The sequence below is a fragment of the Salvia miltiorrhiza genome, chromosome 5, assembly GCF_028751815.1.
Source record: "Salvia miltiorrhiza cultivar Shanhuang (shh) chromosome 5, IMPLAD_Smil_shh, whole genome shotgun sequence".
NCBI classification, from domain to species: Eukaryota; Viridiplantae; Streptophyta; class Magnoliopsida; order Lamiales; family Lamiaceae; genus Salvia; species Salvia miltiorrhiza.
This window is the reverse complement of record NC_080391.1, coordinates 28,257,193-28,279,034: the sequence shown is the minus strand read 5'-3', so window position 1 is coordinate 28,279,034 and position 21,842 is coordinate 28,257,193. Positions and strand designations below refer to the sequence as shown.

General features: G+C 40.5%; 2 protein-coding genes across 2 annotated transcripts in view; both read left to right on the top strand.

The window, feature by feature from the left end:
- Positions 1–21,842, top strand: part of LOC131025745 (uncharacterized) — a 774,387-nt gene that overhangs the window by 617,990 nt on the left and 134,555 nt on the right. The window lies entirely within an intron of this gene.
- LOC131026315 (uncharacterized) lies at positions 3,000–6,903 on the top strand. Its single transcript, XM_057956160.1, has 2 exons — positions 3,000–3,503; positions 5,722–6,903. The coding sequence occupies exon 2, from the start codon at positions 6,038–6,040 to the stop codon at positions 6,647–6,649; it is 612 nt and encodes a 203-aa protein (XP_057812143.1). The 5' UTR covers positions 3,000–3,503; positions 5,722–6,037; the 3' UTR covers positions 6,650–6,903.

Genomic DNA, 21,842 nt, shown 5'->3' with positions numbered 1-21,842 from the left:
GCTTGCAAAGTTCAGTATTAGTGCAACTAAGTTGACAGCGTTATGCAATTCATTAATACTTGGGTTTTGGAAATAATTTTTAATTATAACTAATTAAATATACATATATCATGATAACTATATTTTTTTTAGAATGACGAGAACAATGCATTTTCCTATAAAATTGAATGTATTTGGGAATGGCCTGAGAATCTATTTCGTTCTTATTTCAAGTAAGGGTCCATTTGAACCTCTCATATAAAATGTTCAAATAAGAACCATTATATAAAATAAGAACGAGAAATCATTTATAGCCTTTCTATCATTAAGATCTATAGTGGATTCATCATTTTGCTAGATGGATATATTACCTGAATTCGAATTCTGGAGGAAGCGATTTTTTTTTTCCCCGAAGTGCATTGATTTTAACAATTAATGCATTTATTTTAACACCAAATGCATTCTTCATTATAGTTAGAGCATACGCGAGAGAGAGCCCGTTAGAACATGTATAATGCAACTCGACCGAAAGGCTCGAACCTGCTCTCGACGAGCCCTATCGTGTTGCCGTGCCTCCGAGCTTGAATGGAGGCTTGAGTTTTGCGAGCTCGGTTCGTTGGCTAAAAAGGCAATCGCATGCATTAGTACGAGCCCCTTTTGTAAAAAATCATTCTTTTATTTTTAAAAAAATAATTTTAATTTTAATTAAATTTAGCTTATTTAAATAATGCACTACACATTATAGAAAATTTTACACTCTTTGATGTGAGACTCAATACAAAATCAAATTAACAGTAGATGCATATCATTGCATTATTCTCATGTTATCACAGAAAATTCGTTTTCTATGAAATTCGAACTTAGAATAATGAATTCATTCAACAAAGGGATGAATCCACCGTAATTTGTTTACTATCTAAGAACTAAAAATGATTTTTAGCTTATATCTTAAGATGGATATTTTAGCCTACCCAGATTTAAATGCGAACCTAGTTGTGACGCCCGAGGACGAAGTGCGAAGTGATCGCCGGTGCAAAAGAGGCATCGGACAAGGAGCGGCTTCGATTAAGACTTCCGAGCAGAGGGGCGCATGGATGAATCGGAACACACCTGAACGAGAGGGATTATGAGAATATGTAGGTATGGGACTACATATTCGAGGAGAGCTTAAATGATTTGATAGGTGCAACTTATATCAACAAGATGCATTTTCTTTTCTGGTGTCCATTTGGAAGAAACTCTAAGGTTAATCGTGTTTGGCTTGGAGCAATTTCGGGATGAGTGACCCCCTGAGAAGTTTCTCAGGGAGCGTGTGAGTGAGGACAAAACACTGCTAGAAAAAGACTCGTGTTGGTCTGTGGGGACAACCGTCAAGTCCTGGAGCCGAGCTGTTACAGGTGGTATCAAAGTCGAATCCTCTCCCAGTACGGTGTGGTTCGGGGACGAACCAAGCGGAAGCTGGTGGGCCTGTGGCTCCCGGGGATGAAGTGTGGAGTGATCGCTGGTGCAAAAGAGGCACGGACAAGGAGCGGCTCCGATTAAGACTTCCAAGCGGAGGGGCGCAGGGATGAACCAGGAACACACCCGAACGAGAGGGATTCTGAGAATATGTAGGTATAGGACTGCATATTCGAGGAGAGCTTAAATGATTTGATATGTGCTACTCATATCAACAAGATGCATCTTCTTTTTTGGTGCCCATTTGGAAGAAACTCTAAGGTTAAGCGTGCTTGGCTTAGAGCAATTTCGGGATGGGTGACCCCCTAGAAAGTTTCTCGGGGAACGTGAGAGTGAGGACAAAACACACTAGAAAAGACTCGTGTTGGTCTGTGGGGACAGCCTGTCAAGTCTGGTGCCCATTTGGAAGAAACTTCAAGGTTAAGCGTGCTTGGCTTGGAGCAATGCCGGGATGGGTGACCCCCTGGGAAGTTTCTCAGAGAGTGTGCGAGTGAAGACAAAACACGCCTAAAAAAGATTCGTGTTGGTCTGTGGGGGCAGCCGTCAAGTATGGAGCCGAGCTGTTACACTAGTTCAAGCCTTTAATAATATGAAAATATAATATAAGAAAAATGTGAACCTCGCATCATGTCCTTGGAAAAATGTCTATGTCGTTGTGATGAATTATGTTAGGTGAATTTTTCTAATTTAATTTGCATGTTATTGCAGAAAATTAGCAACTCAAGAACACACAGCTATGGATTTACCTTCGTGATCCCAGAAAATAATAGAAATAAGTCATAACTATCTTGAGAGGGTTGCTATAACATGGATAAATACATTATAGGACAAGATGTAGGGATTTCATAAAATTCCCTAATATTGGAAACAATGTGTTAGAACTTAAAAGGCAAGAAGTTACAATGAAAGGACCCTGCAATCTGTCTGGGCCAAGGACATAGCTAGCCCATGTGACAGACCCAACCATCCCTTTTCATATATATATATAAAATGCTTATTTTGGATCTATTATTTGAATTGCCCTACCTCTAATTTATGTATACGTTTAGCCACAATTATTTAACAGTTACAGATCAATTATTTCTGTTATGTCAACTCTTCATATCATAACTCTTTCTTGATTGGAATCAAATTGACTGTTTCTTGAGGGGGAATAAAATGAATCTTAATATAAGGTATGCCATAAAGGTATAGGTGATGTGCAGTCAATAAAAGATGCCCAATAAAAAAAATATTGTTATAGCATAATTATACGAAGAATGGTCACTATATTTAGTGACCACAAGATTAGGAAAGAGTATTGGATACCATCAATATATAACCCATTTACTATCTCCATCCCAAACACATAGTATGATGTTCCATTTTGAGGTTTCTCATTGATACAGTTCGTCTTATTTTGATTTTTTCCAAATAATTCTTAATTTACGCAAGACAAGCAAGTAGATTATATATTTCAAGAATAATTAAAAGCACTTATTACATACCTAATTAACATATATAATTAATAAAATTAGTAAAATAGTTGAGAACATGGAAGTGGTCCAATCTATGCAAGCTAGCTCTCTGTCGTGTGTGTGTGTGTGTGTGTGAGAGAGAGAGAGAGTAGTTGGGGTTGGGATAGATATCCTATTTGAAGGAGAAGAAGGGGTTTGGACAGGCAACAAATCAGTGTCAATAGCTGTAAGGAAAGGGCAGAAAAAACACAGCCATTAAAGCTGTGAAGACACTGCACAGTTCTCAACTTTATTCACCAAATCTTTTCGAATCAAGGCATATATATGATGATGCATGGCTTCTCTTGTGTTCCCATATCCTCCTCCCCTTCACCAGAATAGATCTTCCTTTGGCACTACAAACTCCATTTGTGTGTTGGTCTGAGAGGCTGAAGCTGCCAGCATGATCTGCTTTCCATGTTTTTTAAATATTTAATCCATTCCCTTTTCGACTTCTTGGATTAATTTTCGAAAAATTGGGCGCATCAGGTCATTCTAGCAGCTTCAATCACTCACCAACAACACCGCCCGGATTCTATACCCTCCATGGATTAATTGCTCATCTCCACGGTGAGTTATGAATTTTTCTTTTTTTCTTTTTTTTTGAAAGATTTCTGAAAACAAGCAGGTGTACGTGTATTATTTGAATTTGTGTAAGGGTGCGTTCTTTTTTGTTGTAAATTTATCATGGAAAAAGGAAGGATAAACAAAATTTCAACCTTTAAATCCTTCATTTCTTTTCCCACATTTCCTACTGACCCTTACTCATTCCTCATTTACACTACAAATGAGGGATAATATTATCAAACCATTTTTGGAGGGATAATATTATCCCTCCTTTGTAGTGTAAATGAGGAATGAATAAGGGTCAAGTAGAAAATATGGGAAAACAAATAAAGGATTTAAAGGGTGAAATTTTATTTATCCTTCCTTTTTCTCATGATAAATTTACAACAAAAGAGAACCCATCCTAAGTTCTAAGTGTAAAAGCATTAATATGCATATAGCTAGATTAGAGTGTACATGCAGGTGAGGTATAAATCGAGGTTTTTCATTAAAAGAGAGAGTGACTGGTGGCGTGTTTGTCTGCGTGCATTTGGTTTTTGTGAAAAACTAGTCCAGATTCATCAATTAGTCCGCCGGAGATACGGCTTTCCAAACACGACTTTCTCGTGCCCGACAGTTGATCTACCAACAGTCTCACATTTGGACCCTTGTGTAAACCAATATATATATATATACCTCGTCTAATAACTGTAGCTCTCAAACATGCAGAGATTTCAATTACAATTCAAAATAAAATCACAAAATAATCTCACATTCATTGTTTAGCCATACAAATTGGTGTTGTTTAAAATCTTTATGTTATACTTGATGAAATATATTGTGGAGATCTGGTGTAGTTATTATAGTACCACAACGTGTTATAGTTGTGGAATTAATTCAACAGTAGTTGCTTTCTTATAAATTTTGGTGAAACTTTTAATAGGTTTGTTGTCTTGCTAGCTCTCATTTATTTTTGCCTTCAAATTAGGGTATATAAAATGTTCTTGTCTCATGTCTTCTTCCCTTTCTTTTTAAGCACCTTCAGCCGTTAAATTATATATACCTATAGAATTAATCTTATCAACTATGATGGATGCATGTATATAGTTAAATAACAAATTATAAAAAGTATACAAATGGATAAAAATGTGAAGGATATGTCATAACTTTACCCTCAAATTTTGAAACGAGGCACTTAAAAAAAATGAGGGAGTACATAATTCTGAATACTACTAATTAAATGAGTATAACCAAAAATATTTGTTAAAAATAGTTTTGGAAGATGACATGCATGATTGTAGTAGATGAGACAATTCGGAATTGGATCATCTATTAATTATAAATAGTGGAGGTCGCGATCGTCAACTCAAAACACATTCCAGGAGCTGAAGAACGGGTGGGGTTGGGGTGCATCCAGTGGCGGATCCAGGATTTTAAAACTGGGGGTGCAAAAAATAATCTTATAAACATTGACGGAGGTAGGATTTTTTTAAGGGGGTTGAACTTTTACGGGGGTTCGGGGGCGGTAGCCCCCGAGAAATTTTTTTTAGGCCTTCAATACATTTTAGACATTTTTTTTTACTAAAATACAAATATAATTAGTAATAACTCTGCATTCCAAATACAAAATGTGTACGTTCAATTTTTTTATTTAATTAAGAATTGAGGTAAAGGATTGATTATACTATGTTAATTTGTTAATTTGGCGGAGCTAGGATTTTTTTGGGGGTATTGGGATTAGAGAAAGGGAGTTAAAATATGTTAATTTGGTGTTTGGTGTTTGATGTCTGTAGGCGTGTAACTTGTAAGTTGCTTAGAAAACACTCCAACCTTTGTATCTAAATATATTATACTATGTATATATACTAAAAAAAATTTTTTTTTTTTGGGGGAACAGCTGTACCCCCTTGCACCCATCTGCGTCCGCCCCTGGGTGCATCGTATTATTACATTAATATGTTATCAATGTGTAATCGAAATAAATCATATTATGTTGAGTGCGTCTTTGTCTTATCATTACGAATAATATTTGTTACGGTCTTGCAGTTGGTTTCTGCCCTTCCCTCAATTTATTTTTTTTAGGGTCAATGGTAAGAAAATACACGAACTATCATCAAATTTGCATTTTGCACATGACCTTAAAAAATAGCTCTATAATACATCATCTTTTGATTTAATTGCAATTTGCACATGCGTTGACCATCCCTTAAATCCTAGATGACGTGTCTCCCGGAATTTGCAGACGTGGACGTACCGGCGGTCATATAAAATGACGTCGTTTTGTCAATCTTTTTTAAATAAAAAAATTAAAAAAAAAAAGAAAAAAGAAAAAGAAAAAAAAGCACACATCAGACATTCTGCTCTCTCTCTCTCTACACACAGAGGCGCCACCCCCTTCTTCCTCACCGGCGTTGCCGGCGTCATCGCCTCTCCCTTCTCTCGCCTCTCACCCTTCCTTTGTAACACATACACACATCACACAAATCCAGTGGTAGATTCAAAGATTCTACGATCCAGATTTAAGGGAAAGAGGTGGTAGTGGGCTAGGGTTTCAGGCGATGATAGGGGCGGTGAAGATTACAGGCTGCAGAATTGTTCTTGCAGTGATTGAGGTTTTGTTTCTTGATTTGGAGGAGGAGAGAAGAGCGGCGCTGCGAGTCTGTGACGGCGTAGGGGCCGGCGCAGGTGGCGAAGAAGTAATTGACATGTTGGATCGGGGAGAATTTGGGTCTAGATCTGGGGCCATCTTTGGAACTGGGTTTGATTTTTTCTTGGAGATTACGGGCTACAGAATTGTTCTGGAAGCGATTGAGGTTTTGGTTCTTGATTTAGAGGACAAGAGACGAGCGGCGCGACGAGTTTGTGACGGCGTAAGGGCCGACGCAGGTGGCGACGGTTTGGAGGAGCTCCGGCGGGAGGAGGATGAAGGGGAGGGTTTGAAGAGGAACAGAGGAGAAGAAGAATTTTATAGAGGAGAAGAAGAATTAATTAAAGAGAAACACAGGGGCGGAGGGAGAGGGCATGGAACGGCGGCCAATCGCCGGCTCTTGGCAGTGGCGACGGTTATTCTACAGACAGAGAAGGAGATTTGGGCGAGATTTGGAAGAGAGCAACAACAGCGAGATTTTGAGAAGCAACGTCAGCATTTAAGGCCACTTTTTAAACATTAAATGCCACGTGTATTGCTAGATCATTAAATAATGCCACGCGTATTGCCAGATCATTAAATAATAGTCCACGTCGTTGCCGATCAACTTTAATCATAGCCGGAATTCTCGCCGTATGCAAATTGCAATTAAATCAAAAGTTTATGTATTATTGAGCTATTTTTTAAGGTCATGTACAAAATACAAATTTGGTGAAACTACGTGTATTTTTTGGCCATTAACCCTTCTTTTTATTCAATAACTTTCTATTGTCAGAATTTATTGTGAACGCATCATATTGATGGATGAATACACCAACTCACAAAAATTAGTTTTCATGTTGTCATGCATGATAATCAATTAATTTGAACAATAATGCTATTTGGACAAAATTTATCCGGACAATTTATGGTTAAATACTTTAAAAAATAAATTTATTTGAATCTTTTCGTTCTAAATAAAAAATAATTTTGGCAGTCTTATTGTTTTCTCTGCATTGTATTTTTTTCATAATTTTTTAGTAACCTTTTTAATATTTATTATTTTTAAAGTACAAAAACTACAAAAAAATAACAAAAAATGTAACAAAATTACAAAAATACTACAATATGAAGAACACAATAAAGCAAACTAAATCTTTTTTAAACTTGAACCAAAATTTTAAAATAAATTAATTTTTTTTTAAAAAAATTTAACCTTTTTTTGTCCGGACAAATTTTGTCCAAATAGAATTACTCTTTCTATACACATATAAATTCTTTTTAAAATATAAAATATAAATCATTTTTAGTTTTTAAGATCATTGAGATTTACAGAGATTCGAATCTCAGAGGAGCAAAAAATTTAATTTTTGAAATTCAGATATTTACAAACGATTTTTCGAAAATTAAATCTCAACCTTTAGATTATGGATAAATGAATTATGTAAATATGTTCCTATTTTATACTTTAAGAGTGGTTTACAACCTAACAATTGCATAGTATTAGGGGTTGTTATAGTGAAAATTGCAATTTAAAATGAGAACTGAGAACATTATGTTGGCGTGTAAAGTTACTGCAATTAACTGAACTTCGGGCACAATGAGAACTACATGTGTATGTAAAGTTACTTCAATTAACTACAATTACTGTAAAGTTATTATTTTTATTCGTACAATTTTCACTTTTATTTATAAGCATCGTAACTTTTTTCTGCGTGTATAATTAACGAAGGAGAGCTCATACAAACTTTGTCTATATATCTGTATATATATTCAAATGAAAGCAAAGAATATAACGCGAAAATTAAATTGTAAAACAGGCTCATATGTGTGCTGGTAGAGGTGTAAACAAACCAAGTCGCTCGCGAACTATTCGGAGCTCGGCTCGAAAAAAGCTCGTTCAAGTTCGTTTAGAGAAGCTCGATAAATAAACAAACCAAACTTGAGCTTAGTAGTATTCGGCTCGTTAGCTCGTGAACATGTTCGTCAAATGATTCAACTTGAAAAATATAAATTATTAGTATATACAACTTATATTTATCCACTAAAATTAATAATAATTGTATTAAATCTCTAATTAATTTTATTTGCCATAAGAAAATAATTAATATATTTATTATTTTAAATAAAATAATTTATTTTTAAAATAAAATAATCAATATTTTGAATATAAATATAAATTTAGAAAGTTCGTATAGGCTCGATTAGGCTCGTGAGCTGCTCACGAGCCTCAAAGTATTCGGTAAGTAAAGTTCGGGATTCGATTCGATACTAAACAAACCAAACTTGAGCACACCACTATTCGCTTCGGCTCGGTTCGATTACACCCCTATGTGCCGGTAACAAATTACTCAAAATAATTAATTAATCACTTGCATAATTAAGCATTTATGCTACAGCAGCAGAACAGCTAGCTAGCACACAACATACCATAAATTGCACATGCTCATTTAACTTGCATCGTTGCCGCCTTAAATAATTTATATTTATCTCATTTAATGAGCTAGTAATTGTACATATTATTCGTGTACGCTTGTGGCATATCATGGCAACACTTCAACATCTGCAATTGAAATCGAGGGAGGTTAATACCCAAGAAGGACCTGGGTTCAAGTCCTTCGTCGCGCGATCTTTAAATTTCTTTATTTACTTATGTAATTTATATAAAAAAAGAGATTAAATAAATAAAATAATCCATCTTCCCCTTATATTTACTCTAAAACTTGCAATTTAAATTAAATTTGTAGCTCTGTTACTAATCAAATAATTGGCTAACAAAGAAAATTAGAAACGTAACAAAAGCACAGCTATGGAGATAATCTTTTTTAGATAACATACATGACCATGCATGTGCCCCGACATAGAGACAGCATTGACATTATTATTGGATTTATTAGCCCTAATTAGTGAGATTAAAAGCAAAGAATTGAGCAAATTTGAGTGGTTTGAGTTGAAATTGGTGTCACGACGTTTGATTCAGAAATGAAAGTAGTTTGGTTAAAGAAGACTGTCAGTGGACAAATCAAAAACAAAGTCTTTGGTAACAAATCAATAACCACCACATGGCACATGGAGTTGAATAGTTTAATGTTTTAATCAACATTATTTTTCCAAGAAGGAGAGACAGATTTGGACTTGTCAGCTAAAATTATGTCATGATTTGGTGACATGATTAAGTCATTCTCTCTCACGTAAATCATGGTAGACTCCATCATTCTTATTGGGAATTGCAAATCAACGCGTGCTGTCATGGATAATCCTGATTTAGTGTCGATTTATTTTTCAGTGGTGCTATTTAAACAAAACAAAGATTAAATATTTTAAAAAATTGAATTATTGAAAAAATTTGATTCAAATTTTAAATAAATTTAGTTAGTTTTTGCACGGATTTTAAGAAGCTAGTGTTTAGTATTTTAAGTGGATTTGGTGTATAAATTCTATGCCACACCTAGGTGTCCAGCACTCCCATCTTGGATGCGCGCCACGTGGCACTTTTCAAATTATCAATTTATCTTTTTCTTTTGTAGTTATGAGTTAATGTTGTTAATGGATTCCATCTAGCAACTCAATTGCTTCTTGGGAACCGTAATGTCACGGCATCAGAATCCGGCAAGTTTTGTTGCCGAAACATTCGGCAAGCATTACACATGCTTAATTTTGCACACCATTTTTCGAATTCCAATTTTTGTGGGGATCAAAAAGTGACTTTTGGGTTTACTTTTGTCCATCTTCTTCCATACGAATTCTAAGCTTATTCTGAAGGTCTTCATTATTCTTATATGAAAATTTAAATTGTAAGCTCCATTGTTCTATTGTGAAGTGTCCATATTTGACATATTCTAAGCTCTATTGTAAGGTTACGTATTTTTCTACTTTTGATGGATTATTTGTGAATTTTATTCATTATATTTTTTATCATGTATTTTTAGTTTGATAATATCATATTTTTTTTATGTTGTATTGTTTTATTTTTATAAATTTACATATTGGCGTAGTGTTTGGCGGTTATTTATTTCGAAAAATACATATATGAGCATGTTTTTATTGAATATCACATTAAAACTGGTTACAGAAATTCAGATGTTTTCGTGGTAAGAAGTATGCATATCATCGATTATTTTGTTTGTTGAAAAAAATAAAATTAAAACACAGAGAAAAAGTGTAATATAAAATGAAGAGGAGGAATATTTGCATGTTGCGGTGCAGTAATATCATATTTTTATTTCGGCTTCATATCCAGTCTGGCCGACTTTTGTAGGTTTGAATGATGGAGACCACGATTTTTCTCTCTTCGGAAACCCTAGCTTCATGTAAACCCTGATTCCGCCGTTTATTCTCTGTCGGACAATGGCTCTCCGTTCACCGGTCGGTCTTCATGATAAGGGGGCTCTGAACCTTCCCCATGTCTCCACAAACTTTGAATCTTTGCGAACCCGCACTCTTGATGCCTCTAAGGGGCACTCTTAACCCAATCCTAATATCCAGCTGCCGCCCCACGCCGCTGGTTCTTCTACTGCAAACACAGGCGCCGCCGTTGCTGGGGACAACCAGAGCCCAGGTCTGCTGCCACAACAACTGATCGGAGGCTGTTCCTCTCCATCTAATCGGGGAAAGGCTATTGAAAAGGCTCCTTCTAGAGGCTCGCACTATTCAGACATGCATGAGTTTGCGTCTATGGCTGCTGGACCTGCAACCAACCTTCCTGCAGCCACAGACCATAATCCAGAGGGGGGTGGGACTTTTTCGTCGATTACTTCTGCTGCTATTAATTACGCAGCGGCTATCAAACCCATTCTGGTGAAGAAGCCCGATGTTCCAGCTCATAGGTTCCGGGCGCTGAATCCCACTAGAGAGGGAGACATTGTTACGTTGTCGGTTTCCCCTTCTTCGCAGGATAAATTGGATGATCTCAAGCAACGTGCCCTCATTGATCGTCTTGTTCTTCGTAAGGGATGCAAGCCGCGTTTGTTTGCGGAGATTACTAGCGAGTTATAGCGTATCTGGGATTGCTCCAATTGCAAGTTCATTCATATGTCGAAGGATTTCACGGTGAAATTCGTGACGTTAGAAGATCAAATTAGAGTTAAAAATAATCCAATTCATGAGCTGTCTTTTGGCTAGGGCTGGGAATCGGATCGGGATCGGGTACCCTACCCGAAAAAATCGGGTACCCGACCCCGAATAAGGCCGGAAACTGATACCCGACCCCGAACCCGATTTCTTAATCGGGTACCCTAATACCCGACTCGGGTACCCGAATCGGGTATTCGGGTACCCTAAATTACCCGAAAACATAGAGAGCCTCTAATTAAAACCAGGGCAGCAAATTCAAATCGGCAAATTCAGCCGAAATTTAACATTAACAGTGAAATTCAAGGACCAAATTCAATTATTCAAAGAAGCAAATTCAATTATTCAACATTGACATAGGAAATTTGTATTAAAGAAGAAGAAGAAGAAGAAGAAGAACTGGTGTGACGTTGTTGGAGCTCGGAGGCGGCACGGCTGCTGCAGGGCGACAAGCTCGGCGGGCGAGGGGCGCCGCTGAGTCGCCGGATTTCTGGATCGAGTGGGCGCCACGGGCGGACGAGGCTGGGAGGCGGGCGAGACTCGCACCTGGCTGGGGACGACTCGCGAGAGGCCGGCACCGCTGGGTCGTGGCGGGTGGCGGGTGGGACGACGGAGGCCGGCGCCGGTGCGCCGTTGGGTGACTGGGTCGAAGAGGGAACATAGGGAGTTTGGAAATTGGAACAGAGGGAGGCGGCGGGAGTTCAGCAGTTTTGGGAACAAAATGGCTAGGGCTAGATTAAATTTCAAATTGATTAAATTAATTAAATAATTTAATATATATTTAATAAATTAATCAGGTATTTCGGGTATACCCGATACCCGATCGGCCGATACCCGATTTTTACGCACCCTAAATACCCGATCCCGAACCCGAACCCTAATTTATCGGGTATAGGGTACCCGATACCCGATTTTTTCGGGTCGGGTAATAGGGTACCCTATACCCGAACCCTATATTCCCAGCCCTACTTCTGGCCATATCCGTCTCCGTGAATGGGTTCGTTACTTTGACCCATATCAAGAATCTTCGTCATTGGCTCAAATATGGGTTCATATTTATTATCTACCTTGAGAATTCTGGAACCCTAAGGTGATTGTGGGAATTGGAAGAGTGTTGGGCCATCCTATTCGCATTGATCATGCTTCGGTTAACGCCGAAGTAGGGCATTTCGGCCGAATTCTTGTAGAAGTAGATATGGCTCGCCCGATTTTGAATTCTATATGTACATTGATGATGGTAATACTTTTTTTTATATTGAGTTTGGTTTTAAGACGATGCATTTTTTCTGCCCACATTGTAAGATTACTAGCCATTCGTCGGACAAGTGTCGGCGTTTGCCGGTTGACAAAGCAAAGGCAAGTACTAAAAGGACAGAAGCTATACCTGAGATGGGACAGAAGCCTGCTGAAGTTGCGGGTTTGAAGCCTTCATGGCAAGCAAAGGTTGCAGTTGCTAGCCTTAGTCATGAAGCTGACAAGGATCCAGCTCTGGGAGCAGGTTTGGAGGTTGTTGAGATTTCGAATAAATCGAAGGTTGTTGATGGAGTTGTGCAACAGATTAGATCGTCTAGTAATGAAAGAACTCCGGTTGTACAAAAGATAGTGCATCAGCCGGGAGTTGAGAGGAATGAGAGGGTCATGAACTCTCCGCGGAGGTCAAGAGTGTCACCTTCATGGAGTACTCCTTCGGCCAATAGGTTTGACACCTTACGTGAAGAGCCGAAAGGTGAGGAGGAACGACAAGAACAAGGGCAACACGCTGGACAGACGCGCAGTCAGCAGGTGCATGGTTATAAGGAACCTTAAATACAGGGTGACGTGGAACGCATTGAGTGTGAAGGGCAAGCGCAGGAAGGGCTCACCATATGTGATGATCTTCGGGGCCTAGATTTGTTGGAATCCATTATGCGGCCTGTGCAAAACTCGGTCTATGATCTACCTTTGAGGGAGCATACTTCGGATGATGAGGAGATTGATGAAGAGCTTGAGATGGAACCTGCTCCAGGGATGGAAGATTACGGTGGAGAATGAGAGTCAAGAGATAGGTCTTGATTTGGAGAACGAGCAGATTAATTTGGATATTGCTAGTCGTATTAGTCGACTAGAGGAGAAAATTAGTCAGGGGATGCAGATGCTCTCGGAGCCGAAGCAAAGACGTGGTCGTCCAAAGGGTTCGGGAAAGGGCATGGGAAAGGAGCCAGTGCAGGCAGTTCCGAAAGATAGCATAAAAAGTCGCCTCAGGAATGCGAGTGAAATGAGTTACCAACCGAGGGAATTTATGATTGATCTTAGCAATAGACCCAGTATGCGTGCAGTGGATAATATTATTCATGGTCGATGGTCTAAAATGGATGATTATCCCGAGTTTATGTATTGATTTAGTATTTTTGTTAGTCATTTTTTATTTTACGATCTCTTTTTGAGTTTCATGCCCTTAGTCTGCTCTTTGTGCTTTCGAGGGATGCTATTTTTTTCCTTTTCTTTTATATTAAACCTCAATTTCATCATATTTTTATTTCGCCAAATACATATATGAGCATGTTTTTATTGAATATCAAACTACCGATTTTGGCAAGTACATATTTCGGCAAAATTTTATTTTTAATTTGGAAAGTGCCTTTTTGTAATAGTATCATAAATTTAAATATTGGTAGAGTTTTGATAGTCTTTCATTTTGGCAAGTATATATATCGGCATGTTTTATTTATTGAATAAAAATCTGCCGTTATATGTACTTGTCGGTATTGGCAAGTCATTATTTTGGCAGAAGTTTACCTTTTAATTTGGCATGTGCCTTGTTTTAGTGGTATGACGTAATGTTTTCGTTATGCATGACTTTTGTAACATTTTAAGTTAATCATGGAATTTGATTTGAATGAGCCTCCCATTGATGATGTTGGCTTAGAAGATGAAGTATTCGTTACTGATGAAGCATATGTAGATGAGCCTAATGTTGAGGATGTAGCAAGGGATCAAGATGTAGCAATTGATGAAGATGTTGAAGATGGTGAGCAAAATTTGGAAGATGAGATTCAAAATTTGAATATGATGAACAATTGAATGATTGGTGAATGAATTTGAGAAAAAAATTAGAACCAGGGGAACCAGTGAAAGATCCCGATACGCCTCACCTTATATATTGTGAGTATGGAAGACTTAAGGGCTTTAGTGTGACAAAAGGTAAGCAAAGTTACTTTGATGGTACTAAAGTATGTTGTTACAAAGAATTTGTTTGTGGTTGGCATGAGAAGAGTGAAGCTAAAGCATTAAATAGAAGGCTGCCAACTTTCAAGAAGTAAGTTCGAAAATCTTTGTGTACGGCAAGGCTAAGGGTGTCACGCAAGAGTGAGGAGCAATGGAAAGTTTCTTCTTTCTACAAACAACACAATCATGATTTGTTTCCCAGTGAGCAGTCCTATTTGCTAAGCTCAGCACGTAATTTGTCGAAGGCTAAGAAAAATTTGATAGAAGCAATGAACTCAGTCGGCATTAGTGATGAGCCCAGGTTTGTGCTCTGTTTTTGCGTTTGTTTTAAGTCTAGATCGAGTCTTTTTCCTCGTGTTTGTGTCGTTTGGTCGCCTGGGAAGGCGTAGTTCAGTGGCAGGACCAGCTTGTGGGCAAGAGGTGCTCCAGGGGCCGAAAGTGCTGTCACCTCTCGTGAAAGAGGTATGCGCCGGAAGCAAAGGGGATTTGGAGGCAAAACCATCCCTTATGCCCATAAGTACCGCACGAGAGCTGGCAGGCAAGAGAAGGAAGGCAGGGGAAGAAGACGGAGGCACAACAGGCGGGCGAAGGAGGACTGCAAGTGGGAGTCCGAAAAGGGCGAAAGGCGGCAGCTATCCAAAAGAGACCGATAAGGCCAAACCACCGCCTTATCCAAAAGGAAACATATCTTCATGAAGATTAGGTCTGAAAGAGGATAAGCATCTCCATGCTTGCATGGATCCGGCCGCACCTCATGGGCTAGGCCTTTGTTGCCCTAATGACTCCTATAAATACCCGACGAGCTTCTAAAGCCAAGGGTGCTGAAAAACCGTTCTGTTGTGTAGTGTTTGAGAAGATTAAAGCTAGCCCGGGCTGTGGGCATAATCTAGTACTTTCCGTTTTATGTTTTGCACGGCACTTTTGGCCGTAGGTACTTCTATTTCCCTTTAAGTAATTTCAATTCCAGTTATGTTTTCCTTTACATCTTTTGCTTGTGTTATTTACTTTATGGTTGGCTAAGTTTTATATTCTGATTTGGGCAAGATGATCTAAGCATGAACGAATAAACTCGAGAGGTCTAATTTGGGCATAACAACTATATGAGCATATTCCCGATACACTAGGTTTGATTCCAAAAAGGTTGTAACAACTTGGTTAATTAATTGATCACTAGTTAACTAGGAAGTTCTGACCACAAGTAATAATTTGGGCACAAGGCGAGTTGCCATCGACCTCCAAAATAGTACAACTGGTGTTGGAGCCGTGACTGTTGTGAAATATCGGTGTAAGAGTCAAGTGGGTCTATCTAAACCTTAAAGCATTCTGGGCAAAGCACAACTAGCGATAGGCCATCGCAGAGAGCGTGGATGTTGCCCGGGATAGTTGATTTCCATTAGCTGATCCTTCTAAGGGATCATAAACCGAAAGGATAGATTGGGCAAAGGGTTTTTGCGTGCGTGACAAGTGACAATAGAGACGCAACAATTCTTATGCCTATAACCACTGGTATGCGAGTATAGTGATTTATCTTTGCACCAATGATCGAGTGTCAATTCATGTTTAGTGATTCAAACCCAAGTCAGAATTGTTTTGTTATTTGATTTATCTACATTGTTATTTCAGTTTAGGTTGGAAACCCGTTCTGTCCATAAGCACGTTGTGGTCAGAACCCTGCAGAATACAAACCCTTGTTAGTGACACCTTGCAGGAGAAGTTACTGCTCAGTTCCCTGTGGATTCGACTCTGGACTTACCACTAGCTAGTCTAGTTGTGGGCACAGGATATTTTATTTGCACAAAGCTCAAACGACAGCTTCGTCAAATTGGCGCCGTTGCCGGGGAACTGAGAGCGCTAGTAATTTCTTTTGTAATTTTTTGTGTGAGTTTTGCCTTAACGTTTGTGTATGCGTCGTACCAGGAGTGCAGGTAACGAAAATCTTTTGTTCAACAATGAGATTGAACGATTTGTTCGACAGAACAACGGTAATAGACGCAGGGCAGAACAAGAAGCACGGGCAAGAGAGAGGCAGTTAGAAGCAGAGAGAGAGATGGCAGAAAATCCGGAAGGACAGAATGACAACAACAACATGACCCTTCGAGACATAATGTTTCCAAGCAACCCGAACCTCAGGCCGTCAGCAATAGTGTTACCCGAGATCACTGGAAATTGGGAGTTGAAGCATACACTAATCCAAATTTTGCCTAAGTACAACGATATGCCCGGGGAAGACCCTCAAAGGCATTTACAAGACTTTGAGATGGCGTGCGGAACAGTGCGCACCGCAAGTCAAGCCCTTGGCGAGTACATCCGACTCCTCACTTTCCTGTTCTCTCTATTAGAGGGAGCGAGGGAGTGGTTGTACGATTTGCCCGAAGGAAGCATTCGGACCTGGCAAGAGCTGCAGAGCAAGTTTTTGGAGCGATACTTCCCAGCCGCCCGAATCCAGAATTTGAGGACTCGAATAAGTAACATCAAAATGGGGACGGGAGAAATCCTCTATGAATACTGGGGAAGGTTCAAGCAGATGTTGGCCAAATGCCCACAACACCAAATACCGGATCATGACCTTATTCGGTATTTCGTGGGAGGACTTCGAAGGCAAGACAGACAATGGCTATACGCTTCATGTGGAGGATCGATCCTAAACAAGTCCGCAGCGGAGGCTTTCAAGCTCATAACTGATATGGCCGAGGAATCAAGAGATGAGGAAGGGACTATAGTCAGAACTACTCCGGTGCAAACCCCTTCTGCCCAAGACGAAAAGTTGGACAAGCTTTGCAACATGTTCGAGAAATTTATGACGAACCAAGGAACACCTAATCAAGGGATTCCCAACATTCGGAAGCCTGTGAAGGCATGCCAACTTTGGATGGCAAATTCACATGCAACCGATGAATGTCCACAACTTTTCGAAGATGAAGAGCTTAATGCTATTGGGCAACAGCCAGGAGGAAATAATGGAGGGCAAAACCAGAAACCTTTTGAGCCCTACAGGCAGCAGTACAACAATCAAGGGTGGAGACAACATGAGAACCTTAGGTACGGCAACAACAACTTTTTGGGGCCAAACCAAGGGCAGACGAGTAACCCACCACAATACTCGCAACAACCTCAATAGGCAAGAGGATCCTCTCTATCAGAGCTTGTACATCAAATGACCCAACAACAAGTGAAATTCCAGCAAGAGACCGAGAAGTCCATAATGGAGACAAGAGGAGAAATGCAGAATGTGAACTCTCAACTATCGCATCTTGCCCAAGCAGTCGCCAGACTTGAAAGCAAACAAGGGGAACTCCCATCCCAAGTGGAGGTAAAGAAGGTGAATGCCATGACGCTCAGAGGAGGAAAGAAGTTGCCTGAAGTTGATAAAGAGAAAAATCAAGAAAAATTGGAGATCAACGAGCAAGTCGGAATGGGATCAGCAGATGAGGAAGAACTTGCCCAAGAGAAAGAGGCAAAGCGAAAGGCGACAGGGAAGGGAAAAGAGAAATCAAGCCAGACTGAGCCCATAATCCCTTTTCCAGGCAGAATGGCCAAGGAACAAGAGAAGGAAGAACTAACCGAACTGGTTAAAATCTTCAAAAAGGTGGAGGTCAATATGCCCCTTTTGATCGCGCTACGCTCTATGCCCAGATGCGCGAAATTTCTCAAGGAACTCTGCACTCGGAAGGTCAAATACACTGATGATGCGAAATTTCAGGTGGGCGAGTCCGTATCCGCGGTCTTACAACGAGATATGACCATAAAATGTGGGGATCCTGGCATGTTCTACATTCCATGTGTAATAGGAACCATGAAGGTGGAGAAGGCAATGCTCGATTTAGGGGCATCCATCAACGTTATGCCCTTATCCATGTACCAGGACCTGGAGATAGGACCGCTGAAGCCCACCCGAGTGGTGATCCAACTGGCAGATCGATCAAATGTCTACCCAGAGGGAATATTGGAAGACGTTTTGGTCAAAGTGGAGGAACTCATCTTTCCAGCAGACTTTTACATTCTCGACATGGGGAAGTCAAAAGCACGAGATCCGGTCATGCTTCTGGGTAGACCATTTCTAAAGACTGCCAGGACTCGCATTGATTGTGATACGGGCAAGCTAACATGTCAGTTCGAAGGGGAAACAGTAACCTTCGACATATACAATGCCATGAAACATCCAGCTGATACAGAGATGGTGAGAAGTGTTGACATGATCGAGAAGGTTGTTGAAGAGGTTTTGCCTAGAACAACATTCAAGGAGCCATATGACACAATAATCCAGAATGGCATAACCGAGGAGGACTTGCAAGAGGAGCATTTGCAAGAGGCGGTGAAGGTACTAAATGCGTGGAGCGAAGGGGTCAATCACACTGAGGCGCTGAAAATCCCCACCCTGAAGGAAGAAGACCGACTTGTTCCTTCGATCCAACGGGCACCCAAGCTCGAGCTGAAGTCCTTGCCCAAATATCTCAAGTATATCTTTCTGGGCGAGAATGACACTTTGCCCGTAATCATCAACTCAGAGTTGACACTCGAAGACGAGAACAAAGTCAAGATAACTTTGGGGAAGTACAAGGAAGCAATTGGATGGACCCTGGCCGATATTAATGGCATAAGCCCTACCGTATGCATGCACCGCATATTACTAGAGGAAGATGCAGTTCCAGTCCGGGACCGCCAGAGGAAACTAAATCCAGCCATGAAAGAAGTTGTGATGAAAGAGATACTCAAACTATTGGATTTGGGCATAATATACCCAGTATCCGATAGCAGGTGGGTAAGCCCAGTACACGTTTTTGCCCAAGAAGTCGGGCATACAAGTGGTGGAAAATGAATTCCGGGAACTGATTGCCACAAGGTTGCAAACCGGCTGGAGGGTGTGTATTGATTACCGCAAGCTCAACCAGAAGACGAGGAAGGATCACTTCCCTTTGCCTTTCATCGATGAGATGCTGGAAAGACTTGCAGGGAATCAATATTTTTGCTTTCTAGATGGATACTCGGGCTATATGCAGATTTGGGTTGCGGAGGAGGACCAGGGCAAAACAACATTCACTTGCCCTTTCGGGACGTTTGCCTATCGGAGGATGCCATTTGGGCTGTGCAACGCCCCGGGCACATTCCAAAGATGCATGATGAGTATATTCTCGGATCTCCTCGAGAATTGCATCGAAGTCTTCATGGATGATTTCACAGTTTATGGGCAAACCTTCGACTCATGCCTAGCCAATCTGGAGAAGGTGCTAAAAAGGTGCGTTGACAAGAGTTTGGTGTTGAACTATGAGAAGTGCCACTTTATGGTCAAAGAAGGGATTGTGCTCGGACATGTGATCTCAGGCAGATGAATAGAAGTAGACAAAGCAAAAATTGAAATCATAGCCAAGCTACCATACCCGACGAACATCAAGCAGTTACGAGGATTCCTTGGGCATGCTGGATTCTACAGGAGGTTTGTAAAGGACTTTGCAAAAATCGCTCAACCTATGACAAGGTTGCTACAAAATGAAGTGGAGTGGAATTTTGATGAGAATTGCAAGGAGGCTTTCCAGATCTTGAAGAAAAATCTGATCTCCGCACCCATAATACAACCCCCTGACTGGGGTATGCCCTTTGAGGTGATGTGCGACGCCAGTGGATATGCCATAGGGGCAGTTCTTGGGCAAAAGCGGGGAAAGGAAAGTCACGTCATCTATTATGCCTCAAAGACACTGAATGGAGCCCAAATCAATTATTCCACAACTGAGAAGGAGATGTTGGCAGTGGTGTTCGCCTTTGAAAAATTCAGGTCTTACCTACTTGGAGGAAAGACAACAGTCTACACCGATCATGCGGCCCTGAAGTACCTTCTGGCCAAAAAGGAGTCTAAGCCCAGGCTGATCCGATGGGTCCTACTTCTACAAGAATTTGACGTGGAAATAAAGGACAAGGCTGGAGCACAAAACCAAGTGGCCGATCATCTAAGCAGGATCGTAAGAAAGGAAGAAGGGGAACCAATCAAGGAGATGTTCCCGGATGAACAGTTGTTCTATGCCCACGGAAGAATGGAAGACCCATGGTACGCAAACTTGTGCAATTACCTATGTTCTGGATATGTACCCCCGGGATACACTTATGCCCAGAAGAAGAAATTGGCCAAGGATAGCAGGGAATACATTTGGGACGAACCGTATATGTGGAAGCAATGCGGGGACCAAGTGCTTCGGAGATGTATCCCACAAGATGAGCAAAGAAGCATCCTAGAATTTTGTCATTCAAAGGAGTGTGGGGGACATTTTGGGCACAAGAGAACTGCAGCCAAGATTTTGGAATGTGGATTTTATTGGCCGACAATCTTTAAGGACAGCTACACCATCTGCAAGAATTGCCCACAATGCCAACGAGAAGGGAACATAACCAGGAGGAATGAAATGCCCATGATGCCCATTATGCCCGTGGAGATATTTGACATTTGGGGAATGGACTTCATGGGACCCCTTTCCAGTTCAAGAGGAAACTTGTACATCCTACTTTTGGTGGATTATGTCTCCAAGTGGGTGGAGGCAAAAGCATCCCCGACGAATGACTCAAAGGTAGTGGTGAATTTTTTGAAGACTAACATTTTTTGCAGGTTTGGTGTGCCCAGAGCAATCATCAGCGACCAAGGATCTCACTTCTGCAATTTCTCGGTTAAAAACTTGTTCAAAAAGTATGGTGTCCAACATCGGGTCTCGACAGCCTACCACCCACAAGCCAATGGACAGGCCGAACTCTCAAATCGCATTATCAAAACGATTTTGCGAAAGACCGTTGGCCCCACAGGGAAGGACTGGAGTCTTAAGCTGGAAGATGCCTTATGGGCATATCGAATTGCATACAAAACTCCATTCGGGATGTCACCATATCGAATGGTGTATGGCAAGAGGTGTCATTTACCGGTGGAATTGGAGCACAAGCCTTTCTGGGCAGTGAATAAAGTGAACTATGATTGGGACAAGGCAGGGCAAGCAAGGAAGCTAGAGATCCAAGAGCTCGAAGAAATCAGGAGAGAGGCATACGATAATGCTGTTCTCTACAAGGAAAGAATGAAAAAAAGCCACGATGCCTTGATCACAAACAAGCAATTCAGCTTTGGGCAAAAGGTTCTCCTGTACCAAACTCGGTTCAAATTTGCACAAGGCAAGCTGAGTACCAAGTGGACCGGCCATTTGTGGTGAAAACCCAATTCCCAAATGGAGCAGTTGAGATCGGAAATCCAAAATCTGGGAAAGTGTTCAAGGTGAATGGACAAAGGCTGAAAGCCTATTATGGGCATAAACCCGACGTTGGGGAGGAACTGGATCTCGACCCAGCCACAAGCGCCTTGGAATAATTGAAAGGTATCACGTCATGCCCGGGACGATAAATAGGGCACTTAGGGCTGTCTAATTGGTTATCGGGTTTTGGATAATCCGTTAACCGAACCGAAATTTCCGGGTTTGGGTATCCAATAACCAAATTTTTTG